Raw genomic sequence first — 26892 nt, 5'->3', positions numbered from 1 at the left:
GGGGGTGGGGGGAAAGAGAGGAGGAACAGAAGTAAAGGGGAATAAAGAAGGTAGACTTATTCAATTCGTATCCTCCATTAAATAAAACGATTTTTATTCTGGATTTTATTCTTATTCTTAATCTCCATGTCCCATATACAACATATGCAAAGAATAAGAACAAACTCTGCTAAAACTGCCAGAGAAGAGAAAGGCAACATATACTTCCAACATGGAGTAACAGAAAAATGTATACCTATTTGCATATGCAAACAGAGGGAAGAAAACTCCCAGACAATGTCTAAGTCGAGTATCATCTTCTGTCACTGGATTATACCACAACAAGACAAGGCGAGAAAGAAGTCTGGCACCAATTAATCTCCCAGAGAACATCAGTTTGACTAGGCCTTCTGCAGCTTCTGTCCTGAGTTCTGAAAACTTAAAAGTGCAAAAAATACTGTCATATACAAAAATGTAGTATTTTGACTGACATACATGGGCAAGTAAGGCCCAAATCTTAAAACAAACTGCATGTGAATGCATCCTGGCATCATGCCTGCAAAATTTAGTGCAGCTTAAGATTCCAATCATTACCCTCAATGAAACATTATAATAGTACCCCCAGACAAAAGGTCATAACAATGAAGTAACTCCAAGTACATTGAATATACAAATCCATATTAACAGAATTCTAGAGTTTTCATATAATGAATTTATCTCCCTACAAAAATAAAATTAAAGATTACAGAAACTATAGAATAGTCTGATCTTATTTCATACAATATTTTACCTCACTGTCTAAGAAACTGGAAAGCAGTTGTAGAAGATTGTGAACTGTGTCTGTCTCTTCTTCAGCCTCTTTACATTTATTTTCTTCTTCCTCACAATCTCTACTTCTGATCTCTGCATCTTCACTTTCAGGATCACTAGTTTTTTTCACTTTGAATGGTTCTATTCCAAACAACATCAACTGGTCAAACACTGCTTTCAAAGCACTTAGCTTTACCGTGATATCATCAATTTGTAAAACCTGGATTGTTGGGGGAGGGCGGGGGGGAGAAGAGAGAGAGAGAGAAAGATGGAAGAATACTCAACTGCAGAGGTATTCAAGTTTCTTTTAATAAAGCAAAACTGACCCAAGCTTTACTTAACTGAGTTTTAGGGATTTAGTCATACAAATATATACAAAAATTGAAGAACTGCAACTTCATAATAGCACCAAAAAAAACCAACCACCCCAATCTAAATTTCAACTCCTAGTAATATCTAAAAGAAGGAACTATATCAGCTGACCCATTCAGTTCCCATTATACAATCAGCCCTGTTGGTCAGTACTCGTTTATGCAGTCGCAACCCATTTCTTGGCCCAAGAAAGTTTTTTACCTGTAGAAGTAATGCAAGGTGTTGATGGGCAAAGTCCTTGTCCTGCAATGCGCAACAACCCAAACACAGAACAGCCATATTTCTTACAGCTGGATGGACATTAGTTATTCCAGGCAGTATCTAACAACAACAATAGCTTTGGCATTAAAATTAACACGTAGTATTTTGTCCTAAACATTTGCAAACAAATACTTGGAAGATGCATGTTAAAAAGATATATAAAATGAAGTATACAAACGCACTTTTGACAAAGAGCCAGATTCTATTCTACCTGTTAGGTGCCTATATCACTTGCTCGTGTCTCTGAAAAAATACTTAAGGCATCAACTTCTGTAGAAGACTAAATCACAAAAAATGCAGTAACAAAATAGAAGACCCATGCATCACTTCCATTAATGGCTTTTCCTAGGTGGAGTAGGGTGGTATTTGGGTGCTCAAGAGGAAACCTACACACCACCTTCTATCGCATATACCACATTCACTTGCATTTATGCACTAGCAAGACAAAACTGAGTGCATGTTGTCTGATGATTTGCTTTTGGGGCCTACATTATTTAAGTAGGTAGCTTTTACTTCTCACACACACCAAAGACACTGACATATATCATTGCAGAAAAGAGTGGGAAACTGCCTATTAACAGCTGAGTCCAATAGGCATTAATCACATATTAGATCTGCGTGCATGTGTGCAGCCGCAGCATGCACACAGCCAGGAATGCAGCCCAGTAGCATAGAGAGCAGTGTCTAGCTGGTAAGTCGGGCAGGCAGACTGAGGCCCCCATTTTGAGGGAGAGAGGGAGGGAGTGGGGCAGGGGCTGCCCATCTAGGGCAATGAGTGCGACCCTACCAAGAGCAGGACAAAACCACTGCATTGGTACCAAGAGTACTTTAAAAATTGAAGTTAAAAATTATAAATGAATACATATTTATACATATGCAAAGGTACAAATCCTGCTAAAGATAAATGCCTTTTTTGTATGCTCATGGTTATCACAACAGTTTGGAGATGCAAGCATTACAAGACTAATTTTTCTACGTGTGATACTTAAGACAAAATTAAGTGAAACTAGAACAAATAAATTTCAATTTATATATCTGTAAAGTTGTAGGATTTATCGTTACATACCAGAGATTCAACGATTCCATTCGTGGTTGAACCTATTCCTTTCACAAATGACATCTGCTTGAGAAGTTCATAACAAATCATCAAACACTTCAGTAGTGTTTCAGGATCATTCTTAAGGACAAACAAGAAGTTTGTTGTTTGGAAAGAAAGACAAATAAATATTTTTTTTTCTATTCAAGTGAAATGCTATCCTTATACTACACACTCTCTCAGGAGTGCTACTCAGCGTCTACCTATTGGCATCCAAGTGAAAATAGATTACTGTTTGCTGAATCTGAAATTCACTTTTTCATTTATGACTAAGAGCATTAAAGATAAAAACCCAATATACAAAGGTTTCATTATAACCTTACTCAAGTACATGAACTGTGCAAGAAAAAAATATATTTAAAAAAAAAAATCAGCAGTTAAATTATAATGCATTTTACTAATGTGCACAACAATTCAACTTTCAAATTTAAGTGCCACAGTGAAACTGAAGCCAATGAAATGCTGGCTTGCAGCTTTAAATACACACATAAGGAAGTCACAGGCCTGTTCAGCACTTTGATAATATTTTTATTCACTGGTTTGTAGTTACCTGTCTCAAAATATACCATGCAAGTGCTGGTATGGGGATGGGGAGTCTGGGGAAGGATGGAAGAGATTAATAAAAAGAAGAGAACCTTTTCCACACGCATTTCTTCTATTTCAGGCTGCTCTGCTTCTTTTATCAGATCATTTTTGATATGTTCCAGCTCAGTTATTTTCTCTTTTAATACCGATGCACGATTAAAATCCTGAAGATCAATGCACTCCTCCAAAGCTACTTTCGTTTCAAAAAGTTTCACTTTTATTTCAGCCAGCTAAAATGGAATACCAAGAAAATATAAAGTGACAGTATTGCAACTAATCTTTACAAGCTGCAAACTTATGTTCAAAATATTTGTACACAAACTCATGAACAGCGTGTGCCCCTGGCAGCTGGAGGGGCACAGCTGCACTGGTGGCGGCGGGAGCCCCCACAGACACTGCAGGCACTGTATGTAGCGGAGGCAGGGTGGCAAGCACCACCCATGGGTGCAGTGCACCCCTATGCATCATCCCTGCATAGACTAGTCCATATACTCATCTTTTAAATATTTTATAAAAATATTTATTATAAAATAAAAGGATCTTTCAGTAGAAGTTATGTCCACTGATTTCATATGATCTAAAACTTATTTACCTTAAGCTTTTGCTTTCTTATTTCAGTTGCATCTATAGGCTTATCAAACGTAACAATTGGTTCACGTACTTCTGAGATAATTTCTGCAACCTAATATTAGAGGCAAAAATTATTAGTCTGCATTTAAGAAATGAGGAAACATACATTTTACTCATATACAACAAACACTTAAAAAAAATAGTTGTTGGAAACTGTGGTGCATGTCTTAAGGAAATGTGGGGAGCAAAGGGTCCAATCTTCCAGAAGTCAAATGTACCAGCTCTTTAATACAAGTAGGCAGACAACAGTGCATGCCAGAGCAACTAAGGGGCCACGCAGCTTAAAAACTGGGGCCAGGCTGTTCAGGTCAATCAGCAGGGTCAGCTGAAGGACCACTTCAGTTGGAGTGAAACTGGCCAGATCCCCTCTGAGCCAGGTGGGCTAAAATGGTAGGTACAACTGGCTGTCCACCAAGTTCAAGAAATGAGGCCGGACACTTTAGCTCAAACAGTGACAGCAGCTAAAGACCTGATCCTACAAAAGCCAAATTGCCCAACCTCACTTCTTGAGCAAGGCAGGTACAATGTCCCACAGCTACGGGGTTAAAACAGAACCAGCATTACAGGGTTCTGTTCCCCTCCTCCTGTATATTTCTGTAATTTTCTTATGAAAATACTCTACTTACTGGTATTGTCAAGGACATTTTTTTGATTTGGTCAACATTCCAAAAAACAAGGTGTGCATCTTATACATGGAGCATGATATACAACAAAATAAGATATATACTTGGTCTTCTTACATTAAAAGTAATTCCTCTGCTCAATAGTGCTTTTTGAAAACACTGCCCCACCAGCAAGAGGTGTGAAATTTCCTAATGTCCATAGAATGCAGATTAACGTAGTATATTATAGTTAGAGCAATATGGTCATTAGAGCTAAGATAGCCAGAGTGCTCCAGGCATAGTCCTTTTTCAGTTACTCATTCATGACTTCTAGGGGTGCAACATAGAGATTTTCGGCGCCAATACCAATAGCCAATATTTAAGGCGGCATATCCAATACTGATCCAATATCCGATACAGCTGCCTCCAGGTGGCAAGTCCGGTGTGGTGGAAGTGGAGAGGGGACGGGAGGGGAGGGATGGGAAGGGGCAGATCAATGCCCCCCACAGTGAGGGAAGGGGCAGGGTTGGGGGGGATGCGTTACCCTGGATCTGCATGGCACGGAGCAGGCTGCAGCTGTGGGGTGGAGCTGGTGCATGGCTCTTCTCGCCAGGGGCTGGGCTTAGAGCAGGCTCCGGCAACACTGGAAGGAGGCTGCAGCCCCCCCAAATTTTGCCACAGGTCCGCTCCCAGCCCCATACCATCACCACCCGTCCAGCATAGCCCTGGCTGAACACCCTGCCTCCACCCAAGTGTCAGGAAAAGACGTGGCTGCATCGGATGGTGCCGTGGGGCTGGGAGCGGAGCTGTGGTGAAATCTGGGGTGGCTGTAGCCGCCTCCTAGCGCTGCCAGAGCCTGCTCCAAGCCTGGCCCCTAGAGAGAAGAGCCACTCACAGTGTTGCCTCCACCCCTCAGCTGCAGCCTGCCCCGCACCATGCAGATCCAGCCTGCCCCCCCACCCAGCCCATCTCACCATGCAAGCAGCAGCAGGAGCTGCCCCTACCCCACGAGCCACGCCCCCTTCCCACCCCAGCTGGGCAGCACCTGTCCCTGCCAACTCCCTCACCATGGGAGGTGTTGATCTGCACCCCTACCTCCCTTCCCTCCCCACTCCGCTTCCGACTTAGCAGCTCTCCACACTGCCAGCTCTGCTCTGTGCTGTGCCGCGGCTTCGCACAGCATGGGCATTTATCAGCCAAAGCATCAGCCCCATAGGGCCAATATCTGATATGGACAATTTTCTTCATATCGGTACCGATCCGATATCAGGCTGACGTATCGGTGCACCTCTAGTGACTTCTTTCCAAAAAGTATGGAGGGGGTAAAATAAATGGAAGGGGGAAAAAGTATGCAAATATGGGTTTGAATCATCTTTAAAGTAGTGCTTTAGAATGTTCTGAAAAAAACTGGATTGAGATCTGGCATGTTAAAAGACCTCTACAAACTGGAAAAATCAAGAGCACACTAAATTTAAGGTGATATTGGTGTTGAACACGCTAGTACATGGCCAGTCAAAAGGCACATACCATAAGCTGCGCAAGTGTCAGCTAATTTACATATAGAATAGATGTGCACATCTACTAAGGTGAATGATAACTTAGGCTAGCCTGGAAAAGGAAATAAGAATCTAAATGCTGACAAATATAGTTGATTTCTGCTACTTCCACTATAATACTTTGTGAAGGCAAGTTGTTATAGGACCTAGACAACAGCTAAAGTTACTTACAGTCTCAATTCTTTTGTCATCATCTTTAATAATACTGAGCAATATTTCCGCAAGTGAAGATATGAGAGACAATGAAGTGGTAGGTAGAATAAGTATCTCCTGCAAAACGGCCAACAGACGTTTCCTGCAATTAAAAAAACAAAAACAAAAACAAAAAAGATATACTGTTTTTAAAATTACAGCTTCCTTTCTCAAATTTCATAGCTAATATTAAATCTATTTTCTGTATCCTAAAGAATATTTATTACTAGAATACTAGAATGTTCTTCACTATGCTAGTGAATCATTTTTCCCTTAATCAATAGTGTTTAGTGGCCTTGTTTTACCAGTTAACACTGAATTTTCTATATAAGTGGGATAATGATCTAAAATCAGGGCCGCCCAACTGGCAGATCGCAGGCCATATGAGACCTGCAATGGGTTAGTGTGCAGCCCCCAGACTCCTATCCAGCTGCCACTCCTCCTATTGCTCTGGCTGCTGTTCTAGCCAGGGTCTCTAGGCTCCCCCCTCCTTTCCTTAACTTTCACTTCCTGCTCCCATGCCAAAGGGTGTGGTAGCATAGCTCAAAACACTAGGGAAGTCCACAGCAGGGTCCAGCAAGGGAGCAGAGGTGGGAGCTATCTGCCTGTGCAGTGCAATGGTTGCCCACATTTGCATTATAGCTGGCATGTGTGGTAGGGGGTGTAGCCCAAGGACCCACGACCCAAACTGAGCAGGTACTAAGTAGTTGGACAACACTGATCTAAAAGAAGACAAATGCGATAAAAACAGTATGGATTAGAGCCCCTAAAACATTTAGTAAATTAATATCTATTTGCCCTGGCTCCCTGTCAAAGCTGGCTGGAGCCAGGGGCAGTAGGAACCAGAGGGAGCTCTCAGCAGGATTGCAGGCTTCAGCAGCCCAGCCCCACCCACCCCCAGCCAGTTCCCCAATTTCCTGCCCCCGCCCTGCTCCAGTACCATGTGGCTGTGGCTTCCTGCTGCATCCCCAGACCACAGAGCATGGGACCGCGCTGGTAGGGGTATGTATGTGTGTTCACGGGCATGTCGGCAGGCACAGGGGCAGTGTGTGGGTGGGTGTGTGTTCATAGGGCGAGTCCCACACGCACACCCCTCCATACACATGCATCTACGCCTCCCCTCCTACTGCCATACACAAACCCTAGCCACTCTCCCCACATACACCCACAGCCCCCACAAACCTATACCCACCCCCCACAATATACAAGAATAAGACTTCATTTTAAGCTATTGTGCAGTCACCTCTGCATACACTACACAAACGCATGTAAATCAGGACAAAAACATTTTTAAAATCAAATTAATGAATGTTGTAGATGATCACTTTTTAGAATATAATTTGGTATTTTTCTGGTTCTGAGACTGCAAAACCCCTTGCTGAAAGAAGTACTTCCAGGGGCAAGGGTGGGACTTCTGGTCACAAGATGGCACCGAGAGGGTGGGGCACCTGTCAAAGGGCAGGCTACCCACGCAGTCCTTGACAGCTTGCCAAAACTCAGTAAGCGGTCCTCCACCCGAAATAATTGCCTGCCCCTGCTATAGACACTTTTTTATTATCTATTCTGATATTTCAAAGAACTTTACTCCTTCAAAGCCTTCCCAGTTCATTAGATAACAATAAGTCTGCCAAATCAGCAGTTTTATTTGAAATACAGATACATTCAGAAAAAGACAAATGAGTATACACACAAGAGATGATGTTCCAAGCGTATGATTTTTCCATGACTTGCATATTTGCTCAAGTTGGAAGAAAGACATTTGAATGAATCAGTCAACTTGGCTTGGAACTTAAATGGAAATCTATGTCACCGACACCATGTCATGAAGGATATTCAGTTGGCACTTAGCTGTTCTGGCCAGAAAAAGAAGTGAATACACTACCTTGTTAACTGTGGGTCTGAAATAACAAAAAAATATTTAATACTTAATTTCCTACTAGAGTAAGCAAATAGGACTCAGCCCATACCTGGAAATCATGCTATTGATTGCTGAATTTTGACTGGTTGATTAGGTTCTTTCTTAAAAACACATTCTAGGTACAAGGTCACAGATTTCCCTACTAAATGTCAAAGATTCAAATAAAAAAAAAAAAAAAAATCAGACATGAATAATATTAAGTTTACCTTCCCCCCTCTTCAGTGGTATCCATACAGCCTATAAGAAGACTCAGCTGCTGACCTATAAATTCTTTTGTCATCAAGTGTTCAATACAAGAAAAATCTTCCCTTTGTTTTTCACTGAGAACTGGAATGCTCTGAAGGTAACTGAATGCAAAAAAGAAGACATAATTGAATGCATTGTTTTCACTGCAATGTCAAAAAACACAAAAAGGCAACTTTTCCTTAGTATTTTCATATAATAAAAAGATTCTCTCCCCCCCCCCCACTTCAATTCCAGAAGTTTCATAATTATTTTATTGTGAATGCTTATGGGTTTTCCTTTTTGAAAAATTGTAAGTTCTAGTCTATTTAGAAGACAAGCAATTCGGGTATTTCAAAATGTATAAAAAGTTCATACAACCCCAATATTGAGATGCCTAAATTAGCATAAAGTTAAGCACTTGAAAGCATTCTAAAAAAAAATAAATTATAAAGTTTAATCATGCCCCCTTGTGTTTATTATCTTTAAATATACATACATAAACCATTTCTCAAATATACCCTTGAATATTTTTCTACTTGGGCAACAAGCATAATATTTAATAACCACATCCATACAGAACCCTGGAAAATCTTACGTGAGAAGTACCCAGTAATTAATTCTTAGATTGGTGAAGTGTGGCAACCATAGAGCAAGAAAGAAAAATCTGGGTATTATGGAGACAGAAGTGGTTATACTGGGAAAAAAAAATCCTAAATAATTCACAAAATATTTCGTGTAATATAGATCATGGTATGCTTTTTGGACAAACGTCAATATGGATTTTAAAAAAAAGTGGGGGAGACATCATTTGTGCAGATGAGTTAATGGTGTAAAGCAAAATAAAAAAAATATGACAAGGCACCTACTTTTCTGATCAGCTGCTGGGTTAATAAGTAATTTCATGCTGGAAACACCTGTGGCTCCAGGATATGTGCTGGATACTAACACATTTCTAGATAAAGTCAGCAGTTCTGCTTTTGTTCCTAAGCAATTATGGTCCCAAATACCTGAGCTTCTGCTCTTAGGGTACCACTGTGCTGTCATAAAATCAACTGATCAAGGATCTTAAATTATCAAATATGATCTGAAATGGGAGGGTCTTGTGGGCACTCAGACACCTGTAAGTATGGAAGTTGCTTCATATCTGGTCCTGTAAAACCTAGTTTCTCTTATTCCAGTTTGCTAGCTGTGAGGAAAAAGTGGCAGGAAGAATTCACAGAAGACTGGCAGGAAGGCAGGCAAAGTTATTATGAACAGGTGTGTCAAATTTATGGCCTGCAGAGCTGTCCTAGGCGACCTACTGGGCTACCAAAAAGTTGGGGCAGGGGAATGGACATGGCCTGCCACAGAATTACACTTACACTTAATCTAGATCTGCCTTCGCGTTGTTTTTGCTGCGCTCCAGTACAAAACAAAATGCTATTCTTTTCCTTTATCAGCAGCTTCAACTCCCTTATCCAGATGTCATAAGCACCATATCCATGAGCATTAGTTGCTTCCTCTTCAAATTAATATTGATACCAACTCTTAATCTGCCATCTCTTCTCTGATTTTAAATTGAGATAGTCACTAGCTTCCCAGCAGCAGAGGTCTTTAGTCTATTACCAGTTTTTGGCTAGATGTTTTCCCCAAATTTTATTTTGCCCACTCAGTGGTACATGGATGTGGTAAAAGAATTTCTGCCACTATAGAACGTTACATAGGTGAACCGCTTTCTACCAGGACAAAGGAACAAGTTCTTTCAGTTCAAGAGTTGGGATTACATTCTACATGACATAACGATGGCACAGCCATATTTTTGCATTACAAACTTCCTAGCTCTACCAGAATCTTTTATTTGTTTCTGTTAAAATTGGCAACAGCCACAATAAGGCTGGATCGCATTGACTCTCCCAATGCAATTTTGATAGGGCTTATAACTCCCACTCATAAATGCTGTGACTTCAATTTAGTCACAATCCCTAGTTTAGGAACTGCTGCAATATAACGTCACAAGCTGAACCAAACTTCAGCACAAAGGTGTTGGCCCTGGAAGCATGGATGAAGACAGGTAGCCCTGTGTGTAACAAGATGGCTTTTTTTTCTTGCCAAGATTTTTTTCCTCTCTTTTCACTTTAACTTCTGTTAATTGACTTCACTCAGCATTAACACAAATGTTTCTTAGTATTCATAAATTTGTTCTTGGTATTAGGCAGTGTAAGCTACTACTTTTTATTGATAATAACAATTACAACTTCACTATGAATAATCACTCCACCACCAGATGCTAGGAACGCTCAAGGAGTCGTTTCAGTAAGAGCAGCAACTCTCTTCACAGCTTCCACTTTAGTATTTAAAAAAAAAAAATCATAAAACTGTTTTCCCACTTGGAACTTCATAAATTAGACATAAGTAGGGAAAAAAATTCTAGTACTTAACCTGAAATGGTATACTGCTGACATAATACAACACGATAACTGAAGAAAGCACCACCGAGTTTGAGTTTTACCTTGCTGTCTCTGGTTTTAAAAAGAGAATCTAGAAGTGAGCCATCTTGCCCAGTCTCTTTAAACAGTACAGATAATAAAGACTACAGAGACCCCAACAGGTAATTGTTATTAAAGATTCCAATATTGCTTGTATGAGGACACATGGGCATTACATGTGGGAACACATTACCAAGAACAGAGCTGGAGGTTTATTCTACAGTATTTTATTTTTATCAGCAGCCTCAGTCTTGGACTTCAAGAACATCAGTGAAGGAGTCGAGCAAGGCTTGTTATCTATTAATCCACAAGATTTGAGAATACATTTAGCAAAGAAGTTAATTTTTATGGTTATCTGACATTTGTGGGGAAAAGCTATTTATAACTAGGGACATATTTAATTTGTGGTTCTGCAGTTTTTGCGGAAACTGCAAAACAACAAACAAAGCCAGGAAATATTCCATCAACCACCACCCCAAAAAACAGCTTATTGATCATATAATACACTGCTTTAGAACCTCCCAATCCTTACTGCAATACTTGGACAATGTGGCAATCCCCGTAGCCACACATGTGATCAAGATTTATTCTCTACAGCAAGGGGCAGGGCCTCTCCACCAATCTACAACAAGAGGTGGGGCTGCCAGGAAATGGTTGTGAAATTGGCCCTTCATGGCACGAGCATGCTGCAAAAATGGCTTGTCTCGCCGCAAGTTAAATAGATTCCTATTTATACCAATTTGATGAACATTTGAAGACTTTCCAGAAACAGAGTAGTGCACACAGCAGCAACATTCTTATGCTGTTGTTGAATGTAAAACAAGTTAAACAAAGTCCATTTCCATATTGTCACTCATTAATTTCACCAATATATTGTGATGATATGTACAAAGGTGAAGCAGAAGAGAATTCAAAAAGATATTTATGCAGATGGTTCTTTTTTCTTGTCATTTAACTATACAAATTTATTTTGACCATAGCTAAGAAACATTTGTGACTTCTCTTCTCCATTTTACCTACAGCTGTCATGTACTTGTGTTAGCTTCAACAGTTTTTCCTATGTTTATTTCTGGTAAAATATTTCCATACAAGTGATTTTGGCTGCCCCACTTCCCATTATTATTAATGCCTCACCCACTAGAATGCAAGTGTCTAGATTATAAAACATTTCTTGCATTTTAAATCAGCCACTTGCTACCCAGTTCTGTTTGTATCTGCTACTCTATCAGAAGGTCAGTAAAGTAAAATGTTCTCAGGCATTTTCCTCTTTCTACTCGGGACCTTTTCACTCAGGACCCAGATCACACAGATGGACAGAAAGCAGGCAGCTTCTCTCCTCTAATACATGCAAAATGCACTGACTTTCTTCCTGACCAACTTTTTTTCCCCCCATTTCAACTGCCTACATCAAGACATTTAGACTCGCTGGAGTATTTGAGCGTGAATAGTCCATTGGTAGTCAGTTGACATTATTTAACTGGCTTGCCATCCCAACTATCATTGACTGAAGTTGATGGAATTTTTTAAAGTTCCAAAAGATCTTAACTTCCACTGAAAGATCTTAACTTCCACAATCCCTAAATATGCAATAAAACAACAATATTCTCTTACGACTTCACCTGCACTCAGAATAGACAGCTCTGATCTGCCAGACAGTGTGTATGCATCCTTCCATAAATTAAATGAGCATGATCCTGCATAGGTTTGCAGGGTAAACCAAGACTTCCTCAACAACTGCTTTATTGCTTGAGCCTAAGTGGTACCAGGTAGTACAGAATGCAGTGAGGCTAGGTGAGCTGAATGAGGAAAAAATGCAGAAGCTCATTAAGTAAAAGAACAGGGGATGGAGACTGATAGAAGGATATCAGGGAAAAGAATAACTCATAACCACTAGAATGCTCTATTCTCCAAAGCCTGAAATGGAACCCAGGATTTTCAAACTCAGACACTCATTGCTGCCTAGCAAATATTTGTGAAACAAACTGACAATCTGTCTTATCCCCAGTAGTGACAGCTACACAAAGGATAAACAGCATTGTGCCATCAGCCATTTACTCTGTTAGCTCAAATGAGAGAGGACTATTGCTCTAGATCTCAACATCCTAATCCTGATTACCCAAATTGAAGAGGGTCAAGGTGGTTGGATTTGACATAACGGGTTTCAGATTGCTTCATAAAAAGTTAGGAATTTACACCCAAAAGATAAGTAAATGAACACCAAGGTTCAAAACAGTCAAATATTTAAAAGTTGGGAAATTCCAAATTTAAGGTTGACCATATAAACTTAATTTAGCTGTTCTGTGCATATGCACTGATACACACTTTCATTACACAACCACATGATATTATTAAGACAGGATCCCTGCCTCATTCTGTAACAAAGCAAGGACAGTGCTTATTCAATGGCTAGCTTTAATTTAATACCTTTTTATCCTCCTCATTCAAATGTATGGCCTCATAAATTACCTACTGCTTTATTTTTTGACATTTCTTAAATTGATTTTGCAGCTTTAATGTTTTTTGAACAAAATATAAGAACAAGTAACATTGCACAAACTGAAAATCCAGAGATAAGATCAGATACAAGACTGATGATCTTCAATCTGTGAATGTGTGTTAATCATTTAATCCTTATCCTTACCCTCCAATTCATGCACATGTTTGCTGATTTCTTTACTGTAAGCATTTGATATAAGGAATGGTTATACATCAATAAATTAAACTAATCTCTCCTGTTACTTTTTTTTTTTTTTTTTTTAAACCACACACTTTAGAGATTAAAATTTAAAGTTTAAAATATATTTACCTTAGCAGATATTCTGCATAGATGGCAGGTTCTGGCACAATCTGCTCTAATAAAGCTTCACCTTCTTCACCCTTTGACTTTAGATACTCACAAAGAGATCTCCAGTACAAAGCATTTTCAGCAGTAAGCTCTTCCACTGGAATCATTTTTCTGAAAAGTATAGACACATACAGAGAAACTGTTGATATCAGCTAAAATATTAAAACATAAAACGCAATTTTCAATTAGTTTTCCCTGAAAATTTAACTAGCAAAGTTCAGTTCACAGGAAAAAAGTGCTGATACTGTTTGAGTGAAACACAAGAACTATTTCAATAATATTTGAGAGTCGTTCTGCATGTATGTACAAATGATGGCATGATGTGCCACGAAATTCAATGTTAACGCAGGAAAAACATTTGAAAGAGTCCATGTGATGGATGGAAATAAGATGCAACCCTAGAACCATCCTTTTTCATTTTCCACTTCATTCGTTACATTCAAGATTGATCATTTTGCTAAAATAACTAACTAACTAACTAACTAAAGCCATTTGCCATCTGTATTTTGATGCAGACTTCCCACTTAACAGCAAGTAACCCGCCAAGGACAAACTCACATACGTATTCCAATTAGCAGCCCCAAACACCCACAATGAACTTGACACTACGGCTAAAAAGATGGGATGAGACAAATCCACAGAAACAGTTTGCAGAATTCTGCAATACAGCACACAATGTGTTTACTGTGTCAGTATTACACACTGATCAAATCATCTCTTTCTTTGAGCAATGAATGTGCAGAACCCCTTGAGTCTCACTATAGCAGTTTTTCAATCCTTTCAATCAGGGGTATCAAACTCATTTGGCCTTGTGTAGTTCTCTCACAAGATGGATGACCCACGTCCAGATCTAGCTTGGAAGCTACTCACCACAAGTGCCAGCAGTAAAGGAGATAACAGTACAACTGCCAGAGACAGTGTGTTAGTGCCAGTAACCAAGGAACTAACAGTGCTGCTTGCTGTTCAATATACCTAGATACTGCTATGGAAGCCGCTGTGCCAGAGAAAAGCAAAAGGGCTTGAGCAGCTGCCATATTTACTCCTCAGCTGTTGGTGCTGACAAAGGGGCTCTGACAGTCTCAGCAAGAAGCCCTGCTGGCCAAATGACCCATGAACCATACGTCTAACAGTCTCTATTTAAAATGTTCCTGCGGGTTTTTTGAATCCTATCCCTTTTTGCAGCATCTTCCCTGAACCGTAACACCACAACTAGATGAAGTACTCTAACAGTGTTTACGGTAATGCCAAATTGAAAAGGCAAGACAGCAAAACCCCAGTTGCGAATCATGAGTATAGAGCATGATACTCTTTCAGCTCATTTCTCCATAATAAAGAACACTACCCCCTCCCCCATTAAAGACTAAAATCCTGAACTGAAATTTGTAACAGTTGAAAGTATTCATCTTTAAAGATGCATAGAATTAGCTCATGTACCTGCTATCAAGGTTCTTGCAGTTTTGAACTAAGTCACTAATTGAAGATAATGAAAACATGGCATTAAGCATAGGAACAGCCACTTCAGGACAGTCTTCTACATCCAGTCGATGAAGCAATTCTAAAACATCCCCTTCAGTCACCCGCAACCAAGATTGAAGAAGTTTCTTCTTCACCACCTCCTTAACAGCATCTATTTAGCGATAAAGGAAGCTAATTATATTGAAAGTATAAAGTACCATGTTTCCCATATATATTCAAATACAATTTCATACTGCATATTTCTTAGTCCATTTTAAAATATGGTCAGTAACTTCTTACAATCTGATACAAGGAAAGAGGCAATATGATGACATTAAAAAACACCACCGAGTTTTACGTTGCTACCTCTGGTTTTAAAGAGAATCAAAAAGTGAGCCATCTTGCCCCTGCCTCTAAAAGCACCAGAAATAATAAAGACATACAAAGTAGAGGTGCCCCAATACATCGGTCTGGTATCAGATCGGTACCGATATAAAGAAAATGATTTGATACTGGCCTTAAGTGGCCAATAATTGGGCCAATAAATGCCCATGCTGCACACAGCCGCAACGCAGCCCACAGGCAACGAAGACAGCCTGCAGTGTGAAGAGCTGCCTCTAGCTATTAAGTGTGGGGTGGGGAGGAAGGCGATCAAGTCCCTGCTGTGAGGGAGGGAGGGGCTAGAGCTGGGGCAAGTGCTGCTCAGTCAGGATGGGTGGGCAGGGGACAAAGCCTCAGCTCATCCAGGGACATGGGATAGAGCAGGGCTCATCTGGGGAAAGGCGGGGGCGCCTGGAGGAGGTGGCTCATCCAACGACTCCTGCTACCACTGCTGTCACTCGTCCGGGAGAGCACCGGGAAGCATGTACCCCTGGATCTGTGTGAGGCAGGGAGGGCTGGGGCCGGGGCTGTTCCCAGCAGAGCCCAGGCCAGGCAGAGCGTGCAGGAGGCAATGCCGCTGGGAGCAGGGGGCTATAAGGAGGCTACAGCGAACTTTGGGGTGGCTGCAGACCCCCCCCATAGCCCCCTGCCAACGATGTCACTCCCCCGCCCTACCCGTCTTTGGCTCTGCCAGGAACAGGCCCCGGATCTGCACGGGGTGGACTGGAGCTGGGGCAGTTCCCAGCGGAGCCTGGGCCAGGCACAGCGGTGCCGCTGGGAGGGGGCTACAGGGTGGGTTGCAGCCACCCTGAAGTTCACCATAACCCCTGCTCATAACCCTATTAAAGAATTTGAAGTACGGAGAATAAGTGTTGACTTGGGTTGAATGTAAAAACCAAACTTTAGATATAGACAAATATAGCAACTGTATCACTATGACAGCATACCAATACAAGCTGTTACGCTACAGCTTGTACCTCTGCATGTTTCTGCATATCTGTGAGTATGCAAGCATAGCAAAACTATGAAAAATAATTGACAATAAACCTTAAAAAACTGAATCCATTAGTAACAGCAAGCAAAAATGATGAAGGAAATAGTTCTCTTACCAGATCTGTCATTGAGTCCTTGCTGCAATAGCTTTACTCTCTGGGCTATGGACAAAACTTTCATTGGAACCTTTTCTGCCAAAACCTTTAAAAAAGACAGATATCTGACTAAAATTAATTTCTACACTGTAGACTCAGCAGCTTGAAACTGAACACTCCAAGTACCCATTATGGTGGTAAATAAAAGGTAAACCTAACAGAATCAAGAATGTAGAAGCATAGTTAAAAAATTAAATGCTACTGTCTAACAGCAATTACAAAACAAGCTTCTGACCATAGTCTCAAAGATAGATAAACCTGCTGCATTTGTGGCCCAGTGTTGTGGAGAGCCAAGGAGAGGAACTCTTGACTTTGCAGGCTCAACTGCATTTTACTTCAGCAGGGTTTTATATGAACACAGGAGTCTGCTTACTTAATCCTGCACAGCATTAGCACTTAAATTTTTCCTTCCTGCCACTTAAGAGCAAATTTTCCTTTGAGGCACTAAAAAGAGAACTCAAACATGTTATTTGATGAAATAACACTGCTACATGAAACCAAAATATCTCCTTCAGAGACCATCAGTACAGATAGCAACCTAAAAACTAAAGTTTGATTACCTAAGAGGGCCCTGGATGATTGGAAAAGGGCAAACAGCACTCATCCAAGAGGAGGATCCAGGGAACTACATTCAGCTTCACCTCAGTCCCTGGAAAAAAAAAATCATGGAGCAGGTCCTCAAGGAATCCATTTCTAAGTACTTGGAGAAGAAGGTGATTAGGAACAGTCAGCATCGATTCACCAAGGGCAAGTCATGCCTGACCAACCTGACTACCTTCTATAAGAAGACTGGCTCTGTGGATGTGGGAAGAACAGTGGACAACATATACTTTGACTGCATCAAAAACCTTACTAAATTCTCCCACATTCTTAAAAGCAAGCTAAAGAAGTACATGTTGGATGAATGGACTGTAAGGTGGACAGAAAAATAGCTAGATCAGACTCAAAAGGGTAATAATCAATGGCCCCATGTCTAGCTGGCAGCTTGTATCAAGTGGATTGCTCCAAGAGTCAGTCCTAGGGTTGGTTGTTGAATACCTTCATCAATACTGTGAAAGATGGGATGGAGTGCACCCTCATCAAGTCTTCAGATGACGTCAAGCTGGGGAGAGTAGATATGCTGGAGGGTAGGGCTAGGATTCAGAGACCTAGACAAATTGGAGGACTGGCCAAAAGAAACCTCATGAGGTTCAATAAGGAGAAGTGAAAGTCCTGCACTTAGGATGGAACAATCCCATGCACCAGTATAGACTGGGAACTGAGTGGCTAGATAGCAGCCCTACAAAAATGGACCTGGGGGGTTACAGATAGCAGCCCTACAAAAATGGACCTGGGGGGGTACAATGGACAGTAAACTGAATATGAGCCAACAGTGCACCTTTGTTGCAAAGAAGGCTAATGACATACTAGGATGCATTAGTAGGACCGCTACCAAGAGATCAAGGGAAGTGATTATTCCCCTTTATTAGGCACTGGTGAGGCCACATCTGGAGTAGCGTGTCCAGTTTTGGGCCCCCACTACAGAAAGGATGTGGATAAATTAGAAAGAGTCCAGCAGAAGGCAATGAAAATAGCTAGGGGGCAGAGGCACATAACTTCTGAGGAGAGGCTGAGGGAACTGGGCATATTAAGTTCAGAGAACAAACTGAGGGGGGATTTAGCAGCCTTCAACTACCTGAATGGTGGTTCGAAGGAGGATGGAGCTAAACTCTTCTCAGTGGTGGCTATGTGACTGTTTCTTGAACTTCAGCCTTTGAGGCTTCTGGGATAAAAACATTTCTTTCTTTGTGTTTATACCACACTTTGGACATTTAGGTGCTACTACAATAAAGCAATACATGAATCCTAATGAAACTCTAACGACACACAGGCTATAGGGAAAAAATGCATAGCTCCGAGAAAAAAGTTGAATTTACAAAACGAGTAGGAAACAAATAGAATTTTTATGTTCTCTGTTCCTGAAGAGCTGTGCTCAACAAAGTTTGCATACTCACCACTACAAAATTTGCCTTTGTTCACGTTCACAATGACCAAAAACCTCATGTCACCAAGGAAAAATTGACTACTTTTGCAAAGATTCAGAAGAAGCAACTTGAAAAGTTAGGGAACCTGGCTGTGCCTTATGCAAGAACTTTCCCCATAACAGAGTATGAAAAATACCAATTACCTCTCTTTTCCATCAAGAGATTATTTTACAAAACAAAAAGTTTCTGAAGGTTTTGAAACAGAAATTAAAAGATGTTGGGATGTTTTACCTCATATGCCAGCTTCCTGACAGCTTCTTTAACATCCATAATACGACCGACAATTTTTGGCAATGTCTGGGCAGATGGAGCAATACATGACAACACTGCACGCCTCACTTCTGAATTTGAATCATTTTCAAGCAAAGTGTTATAAACTAGAGAAGCCAAAAGAAAAAATTGGTTTTAAACATGAAATATTCACAGTATAGAATAAAAACTATTACATTATTTCTTTGTTTGCCATTTGTACCACTTGGGGAACCACTATTTTCCCCCCCACAAAAAGCAAACTTTGCATCACAGTTGAGATTAGAATAGTCAACATGTGGTGCACATGTAACAAGTAGTATAGGCACCTTCTGTGTGACACATGCAGATAGGGCAGGAAGCAGAAGCAAACAGCAAGCTGAGCAACAGACCAAGCAGGAAGCACAGGGAAGAGAGCAGAAAACAGAGCAGCAGATCAGGCAGGGAAAGGGATAGGACTAGCACTTGGGGGAAAGCAAAGGGCTTAAACTTGTGGTACACCTGCTAAAAGAATTGGCCCTCACTGGTTTAGACCCTAACCAACTATAAATGAGCAAGTATCTTGTATTAATTAAATAGGCCAGAGATTCATTTAGGACAGGGGCAGGCAATTATTTCAGCTGAAGGGCGACTTAGAGGTTTGTGAGCTTTGGAGGGCCACATTGGTAGCCTTGCCCCTTAACAGTAGCCCCACCCCCTAGTTGCCATCTTGGAACCAGAAGTCCTGCCCCCAACCCCTGACCTTCGCCGCCAGAAGCCCCTCCTCTTGTCCCCCAGAAATACTCCTTTTGGGAGGGGGGTTACATCTTAGAACCAGAAAAAAACAATCATACACTAAAAGCCAAACATCTACTATAACACATATTAATTTTATTACAAATGATATTTGTCATGATTTGTGTTTGCATCGTATATATAGAAGTGATTGCATAATAACCAAAAAATAAAATCTTAGTGTCATAGTGTGAGAGACAAGGGAAATGGATGGACTCTGATCGAAGAGGAGGGGAGCCCAGGCCCCTGCTTCCCCGCGGAGTCCCAGGACCTGCACAGCAGGGAGCGGCAAAGGCAGCTGCCTCCATTGCATAGAGCTTCCCTCCAGTGCTTTGCAAGTGTGGGAGTCGCACATGTGCAGCACAGGGCTTTGGCAATAGAGGCAGCCCAGCTAGGCTGCGCTCCTCGCACCTATGTGCAACGCCGGCCAGAGCCACGTGCCACCGGGCACCAGTGCCTGCACTGGGCACGAGCTCCCTGAGAACTTCCACCTAGAATATAGGGGGAACATGGCAGAGGGGTCTCCACACCCATCTTCACACCCACACCCTACCCAACCAAGCTCTGTGCTGCTGCCACCAGCCCCAACCCCACACTCCTGCCCAGGTGCAGCTCCCTGCCTTCTCTGCCCCTGCCACTTCCCTACCTGCTGCAAGTGGGACACCAGGGAAGCCAAGCAGATCCCCCAGAGGCTGTAGCAGTGGCAGCAGCAGCACTGCCTGGGAGCTGTGTGCTGGTTTGGCCGGACACTTCTGCCCACGACGATGACAGTGAGGCACAACACGGTATGTTGGCAGGGGGTGTATATAGTGGGCATCTTGCTCCCACCCTCATGGGCACACGGGCTAGGTGGGGTAGAATTAGTTGGCTGTCACAGTGGGTTGAATAAGAGTGCCTGGTGGGCCAAATCTGGCCTACAAGTCATATTTTGCCTGTCCCTGATTTAGGGCCTATCCCACAGGCAGGACTTTCTCAATATAGAGGCCTTTCCCTTCCAAGGAGGAATATGAGGGCACAGCATAGTTCCCATTGTTTTGACAGACTTGTGACTACTTTGGACTCTCCCCCCTTCTCTTTTTTAAATTGTTCTTTATTTTATCTGTTATCTCAGTTTCTCCCATTTTTTTTTGTATTTATATGGACTTTATTTGATAGCCCAATTGTTGCGGGCAGCATATATGGCTTGTAGGGCTGTGCAAAATGGCACCATTCCATTTCAACTTGTGTTTCGATGGAACAGCGTTTAGTTTCAAATTTCATTTCAATTCGAAATAGCTGTTCCGTTTCATTTACTTGAAACAGTGATACTGTTTTGACATTTCATCCATAGACTATAATGGGGAAGCTTGAAACAGCCTCTCTCATCCAGCAGGCAGATCGGGGGGCCCGCAACCCCAGGAGGGCTACGCAGGTCCTCCCAGGAACCGGATCTGCCTGCCAGATGAGGGAAGGAAATGGGTGCTGCCACCTGGGACTGGGGAACTGGGGAAGTAAACTGAGCCTGATCACTCAGTTCCCCTCCCCAGCACTATGATCAGGCTGAGGAAAGGAACTCAGCCCAGCTGAGCTGAGTTCTCCTCCCCAGCCTGATCATAGCACTGGGGAGGGGAACTGAGCCCTGAGGCTCAGTTCCCTTCTCCTGCGCTGCAATCGGCTTCCCGCAGCCCAGCCACGGGAGGCAGGGAAAGCCAGGACTGCACTCCTTGCCTGGCTGAGCCATATGGGGCTGCGGAGCCGCTGGGAGTGCAGCCCTGGTTCTCCCCCATCTCTCACCACCTGGCCGCTTCAAAACATTGCAACTAGCCTCATTTTGTTTCAAGGCTGTTTTGAAGCCCTGTTTCATTTTGATTTCGCTGTTTCAAACTCGGAATGAGTCACAACAGTGTCGAAACAAAACAGCCAGCAACATTTTGCACAGCCCTAATGGCTTGGCTTGCCACTATTCTGACTTATATTTGCAAATTGTTGGAAAGGCAACTTATAAAAAAGATTTTTAAAAATGTTATTGTCAAATTACAGAATTTTTGACAATGTAAAACATTATTGTTGTATAGTAATAATTATTTTTTAACAGGATGTAAAGTTTAGTTAATGTAAAAAAGGAAAACCTTAGACAACAAATATTAACGAGTGCTTATTGGAAGGGAAAGGAAGCAAATACAATGCCAGAAGTCAGAGCACTCACCATTAACAACAGAGCAGTTCTCATCCTTGGGATCCTGAAGTCTAGACAGTGCCGGTACAGCCTGGATTCTCACATTTGGAAATTTATCCTTCAGTCTAATCAGCATGGCTTCATTAATTTTATCAAACAATTCATCATCAATCTGGGCATTTTCTGGCATATTTTCCAAAAGTGTATTAACAAGCTGGCATGCTCGAAATCTAACTGCATGGCTGTTTGCATTGTGAGACTTAAAGGAAAAAAAAAGTCAAGTACATTCAATTTTTCTTATTTCTACTATATGTTATACAGCAACGCATGCATGTACACACTGAACTGCCTGAACACATATCATATGCATATGTTGTTCCATACGGTCAGACGCTGACTATGATTCTGCAAGAGCTCATTATCAACTTTACTATTGTGAACAATCCCATTGAAAGAATAGTAGTAAAGAACCAGATCATATTCTCCTTATTATTAAAAGGTGATCACTAAAGTGTGATTATGTTCCACTTCGCTCAAGTCCCTAAAGAAAAAGTGAGAATGCAAACAGTAGATCAGTCTATCTGCTTGCTGCTTTTTCTGACTTAGCCTTAAGCCTATGATAAAGGTATGTTATAGAAGTATGTACATCTGTGTTTTTTCCTCTTTCCCCACTCCACCTCCCAAGGACCGAAACAGGTGGAAACGGGTTACACTTTGGTGCAATAGGTGGAATGGGATCTGGCCCAAAGTCTTTGCAGAACTGTTGGTTATCTGAATACTTTAAGGCAAAGACTGAAAAAAATTCAAAGAATAATAAACTGATTTCATTTTCAGACATTTTTTTTTTCCCCATATTCCAAGTTTTGGTCAGCTTACTTGCAGAATTGTAATTTTAAAACTATTTTTAATATGGAAAAGTCGCACACTATCAGCAATTTCTTGTTACTGGAATAATTTTCATTAAAATATTGTAAGAGGTCTAAACTAGAAAGCTTTGTCAATGCATGCTGGGCATGTCTACACGTGCTTTTATGCACACCTAAACTTAATGCACATTAAGGCAATTTAGGCATGCATCGACACATGCACTTGCTAAGGCGCATTAACGTGGTGTGCAGACCGACTTGGGACTAAAGTTAGTCCCAAGCCAGTCGACATACACAACATTAATACTCCTTAAAGCGTCTAAATGTATGCTAAGGTGCTTTAGCTATTTGTGCCTATATTTGATACCTGCTTTTGCAGGTATCAAATTTAGGCATGAATTGCCTAAAATCACCATTTTTAAAGGCACATTAAGGGTGCACATGTGTAGACCTACACCCTTAATGAGTCGTAAAAATGGCTGATGCACCTTAAAAATCAGCACATGTAGACATGCCCACTGCACTATAAGCCAGCCTTACCTTTCTAGTACACAGACAGGAGTTTACAGAAGTGCTTATATCTGTAAAACTTCTGCTGGTTCATCAACCAGAGCTATACTTCTATAAGTGTGTAAAGCTGCCTATAAACAACATCACTGATTATCAAGCAGGGTGTCATGGCACCCTGGAGTGCCTTTTGATCTTTCCAAGGCTGCCCTGGGTTCTACACAATGTTAGCACTGTTTAGGTATACAAACATGATTCGCAAGATAAACCCAAAGATTTCAAATAGGAATCCAGTGTCCAAACCATTATGACGTGCTGTAGTCTTCTCAAATTCTCTGCTAGAGAAAAACTGCTGTATTATTTGTCACTTGGTTTTTGGCTAAGGAAAACTAAGAGCTGACATTTTCCAAGGAGTGCCTTAAAAGGCTGAGAACTGCTAAACTAAATTTACATTTGGTCTTTAATAGCATACCAAAACAGCAAAAAAAAAAGCCCAACACATCTCTAACCAACAAAGCTGTGCCAGTAAAAATTGACAAGTTTTGACCAGTCTCAACCCGATCCACGTTTGACCATCACATTAGTCTGGAGAAGAGAAAACTGAGGGAGGATTTAATAGCAATCTCCAACTACCTAAAAGGTACTTACAAAGAGGCTGGAGCTAGACTGTTCCTGTTCCAGGATGGAGCTAGACTGCTCCAGTTGCAGCAAGAGAAGTTTAGGTTAGATCTTCAGAAAAGCTCTCACAAGGAGGGTAGTAAAGTACTGGAACAGGTTACCAACAGGTTGTAGAATCTCGATCCTTTGAGATTTTTAAAGACCTGGGTAGCCTTATCTGGGATGCTATAGTTGAACAGTCCTGCTTTGAGCAAAGGGCTGGACTAGATCAGTTGATTTCCTGAGGTCCCTTCCAACCTTAATTTTCTATGATTAATAATTGAATAAAAGCTGTTATCATACCTCAAGCAGGAAGTTAAACAAGTAATTCAGAAGTGAATTGTTTTCCTCTTCCTCAGTAACACCCTCTTCATCTGCTTGATAGAGTGAACTTACGAACTTAGCTGCAAAATTTATCACTTGCTCTACTGCGGGTTCCCGCTTGTAAACTACCATTGGATATTTAAGGAAATGAAGAAACTCCTCATGAAAATGTTTCTTCTCATCCAGCTGAAAGATAGCAATCACAGTGATTTGTGAATGAGTGAAGGGAAATGATTCATCTAGTACAATATATTAATGAGCGCCTGCAGGCATACCCACAGAACATGAGAAAGAGTCTCTCAAACAAGTAGCAACTGTTTGAGGTGTGTGCAACCTTTCGGCAACCAGACACCAAGTTAATACAGCACAGGTCTCCTTGGGCTAGAGGCATGAGGTGACAGAGGCAGCCACAGGACTGGCACATTCTCACGTGAACACACTTGGTGGGCAGGATAAAAATCACTGTGCAGCCAGATCTGGGTTATGGGCAGCCCACCCCAATTTAGATCCTTAGGCTAAAAACAGACCACTGGTTTAAAACTGGTTTTGACTTGCATGAAAACAGGCCAGGAGAATCATTTACACAGGCATCCTGAATAATAATTACTGTATTTCAACTGTATATACATCAACATAGCGTCTAAGTCAACCCCATTTTTCTGATCCAAAATGTTACAGATTTCATAGATTCAGTGTATAAGCTGACCTAACTTTTTTAGATCAGAAATGGGGGAGGGGGGGGGGGGAAGAGGCAGAGACATGCCACAGTGCCGCTCACACGGGACAGGACTGGGCTTGGCTGGCACAACCTCATCCCCTGCAAGTGGTACTGCCTAGGCTGTGCCAGTGAAGAACTGAGCCTGGCGCCATTCACAGGGGATAGGGCTGCACCAGCCAAGCACCGAGACCGGCCCTGTCTACTGTGAGTAGCGCTGCTGAGCACCAAGCCCAGCCCTGTTCCTTGCAAGCGGCACCAGGCTCGGTGCTCGGCTGCCATGGCCCAGGCAGCACCACTCACAGGAGACGGGGCCACGCCAGACTAGTGTCGAACCCAGCACCGCTCACAGGGGATGGGGACAAGGCTATGCTCAGTGCTCACCTGGCATGGCCCCATCCCGTGGGCAGCGCTGCCTGGGCCACACCAGCCAAGCGCCAAGCCTTGCCTCATCGGCAGCAAGCAGTGCTGCCGAGTGCAGACCCTAGCCCTGCTCCCTGCGAGCAGTGCCCAGCTTAATTAGCCACCAGGCCCCCAGGGCAGTGGTTCCCAGTCTGTGGCACGGGCACCACCAGTGCTACCCGTCAGTGGCACGCGTTAACACATGCACGATAATTACTTTACAATGACAAAAAATGTGCTGACGGTACTTCACGCTGTATCGATTTAAATTGGAGGTGAGCAACCTGTCAAGAGTGTAGGAACCGCAGCCCAAGAGTATTAATCAAGCTTCCCATCCAACTGCCTCCGGCGGGGCGGGGCGGCGCCCGGGCATCTCATGTGGGACGGCGGGACCCGAGCTCCCCACGCATCGGCCCCGGAGCCCGGACCCGTCGCTCACCTGCGCGTAGGTCCGCCTCAAGGCCGCCACCAGCTTCGCCTGGTTCTGCTGCGGCTTTTGGCGCATGCGGCTTCTGCGCCAGCGCGAAGGCGTCGCGGACCGACAGCAGCTCCGCATCTACACCCATGGCCGCCGGGACCCGCCGCCGGCCAACGGCCAACTGCCCCCGCGCGCCCGCTTCAAACGCGTCACGTGAAGCCGCGCCAGTCTCGCGAGAACAGAAGCGGGCGGGGCTAGGTTGTGGGGTTCTCCCGAGGGTGGGGGCGCGGTCGCCTCTCGTCTCGCTCGCGCCGTCTCCAAGCTCGCCGGCCGCGGGGCAGGAGAGAAGCTAATATGGTTTGGAAAAAGAGCTTTTCATGTTGTTGAAAAAAAAGACCAGAAAAACCCAACAACCCAATATGAGAAAAAAATAGGTTCTGGAAAAATATAGAAAAGCAGAGGATTACGTACCTAGCTATATGCAAAATTAGTTCCCCGGCTTCCGATGTGCCTTCATTGCGCCTGCATGATGGTGCTGGAAAAGAGAAAATACAGGGAAGGGGGCGACAATCGACTCTTTCAAAAATGTTATTGTAAAAAATAATGTAACTTGACAATGTAAAACATCTTTTCTGTAGCATTTTCACAATTAGTAAATGAAATAATTATTTTTTTAATAGGTTGTAAAGTTTAGTTAATGTAAAAAAGGAAAACCTTAGACGACAGATATTAATGTGCTTATTGGAAGGGAAAGGAAGCAAATACGATGCCAAAAGTCAGAGCACTCACCATTAACAACAGAGCAGTTCTCATCCTTGGGATCCTGAAGTCTAGACAGTGCCGGTACAGCCTGGATTCTCACATCTGGAAATGTATCCTTCAGTCTAATCAGCATGGCTTCATTAATTTATCAAACAATTCATCATCGATCTGGGCATTTTCTGGCATATTTTCCAAAAGTTTATTTACAAGCTGGCACACTCAAAATCTAACTTCATGGCTGCTTGCATTGTGAGACTTAAAGGAAAAAAAGTCAAGTACATTCAATTTTTCTTATTTCTAATATATGTTATACAGCAATGCATGCATGTACACAGTGCACTGCCTGAACACATATCATATGGATATGTTGTTCCATACTGGTCAGACCCTGACTATGATTCTGCAAGAGCTCATTATCAACTTTACTATTGCAAACAATCCTATTGAAAAATTATGTCAGGGAACTAAATTGCTAACTATGGTTTTTCCCCTGAATCTTAGTGGTACTAATTTCAATAT

At 42.2% G+C, this 26892-nt stretch overlaps 1 protein-coding gene across 1 annotated transcript in view; it reads right to left on the bottom strand.

Annotated features, from left to right (window-relative positions):
• Nucleotides 1–25774, bottom strand: part of NCAPG (non-SMC condensin I complex subunit G) — a 38409-nt gene extending 12635 nt beyond the window's left edge. Inside the window, 16 exon segments of the mRNA XM_006038300.3 lie at nucleotides 236–417; nucleotides 770–1009; nucleotides 1363–1482; nucleotides 2489–2599; nucleotides 3154–3333; nucleotides 3696–3785; nucleotides 6063–6186; nucleotides 8208–8348; nucleotides 13498–13647; nucleotides 14971–15163; nucleotides 16482–16566; nucleotides 18776–18921; nucleotides 21753–21981; nucleotides 24056–24262; nucleotides 25633–25695; nucleotides 25697–25774. Coding sequence (XP_006038362.1) covers nucleotides 236–417; nucleotides 770–1009; nucleotides 1363–1482; nucleotides 2489–2599; nucleotides 3154–3333; nucleotides 3696–3785; nucleotides 6063–6186; nucleotides 8208–8348; nucleotides 13498–13647; nucleotides 14971–15163; nucleotides 16482–16566; nucleotides 18776–18921; nucleotides 21753–21981; nucleotides 24056–24262; nucleotides 25633–25695; nucleotides 25697–25759 — 2324 coding nt within the window. The 5' untranslated portion in view covers nucleotides 25760–25774.
• Nucleotides 25775–26892: the final 1118 nt, after the last annotated feature.

The sequence above is a fragment of the Alligator sinensis genome, unplaced genomic scaffold, assembly GCF_000455745.1.
Source record: "Alligator sinensis unplaced genomic scaffold, ASM45574v1 scaffold1498_1, whole genome shotgun sequence".
Lineage (NCBI taxonomy): Eukaryota > Metazoa > Chordata > Crocodylia > Alligatoridae > Alligator > Alligator sinensis.
The sequence above is the reverse complement of the archived record's forward strand: the minus strand, read 5'-3'. Positions and strand labels throughout refer to the sequence as shown.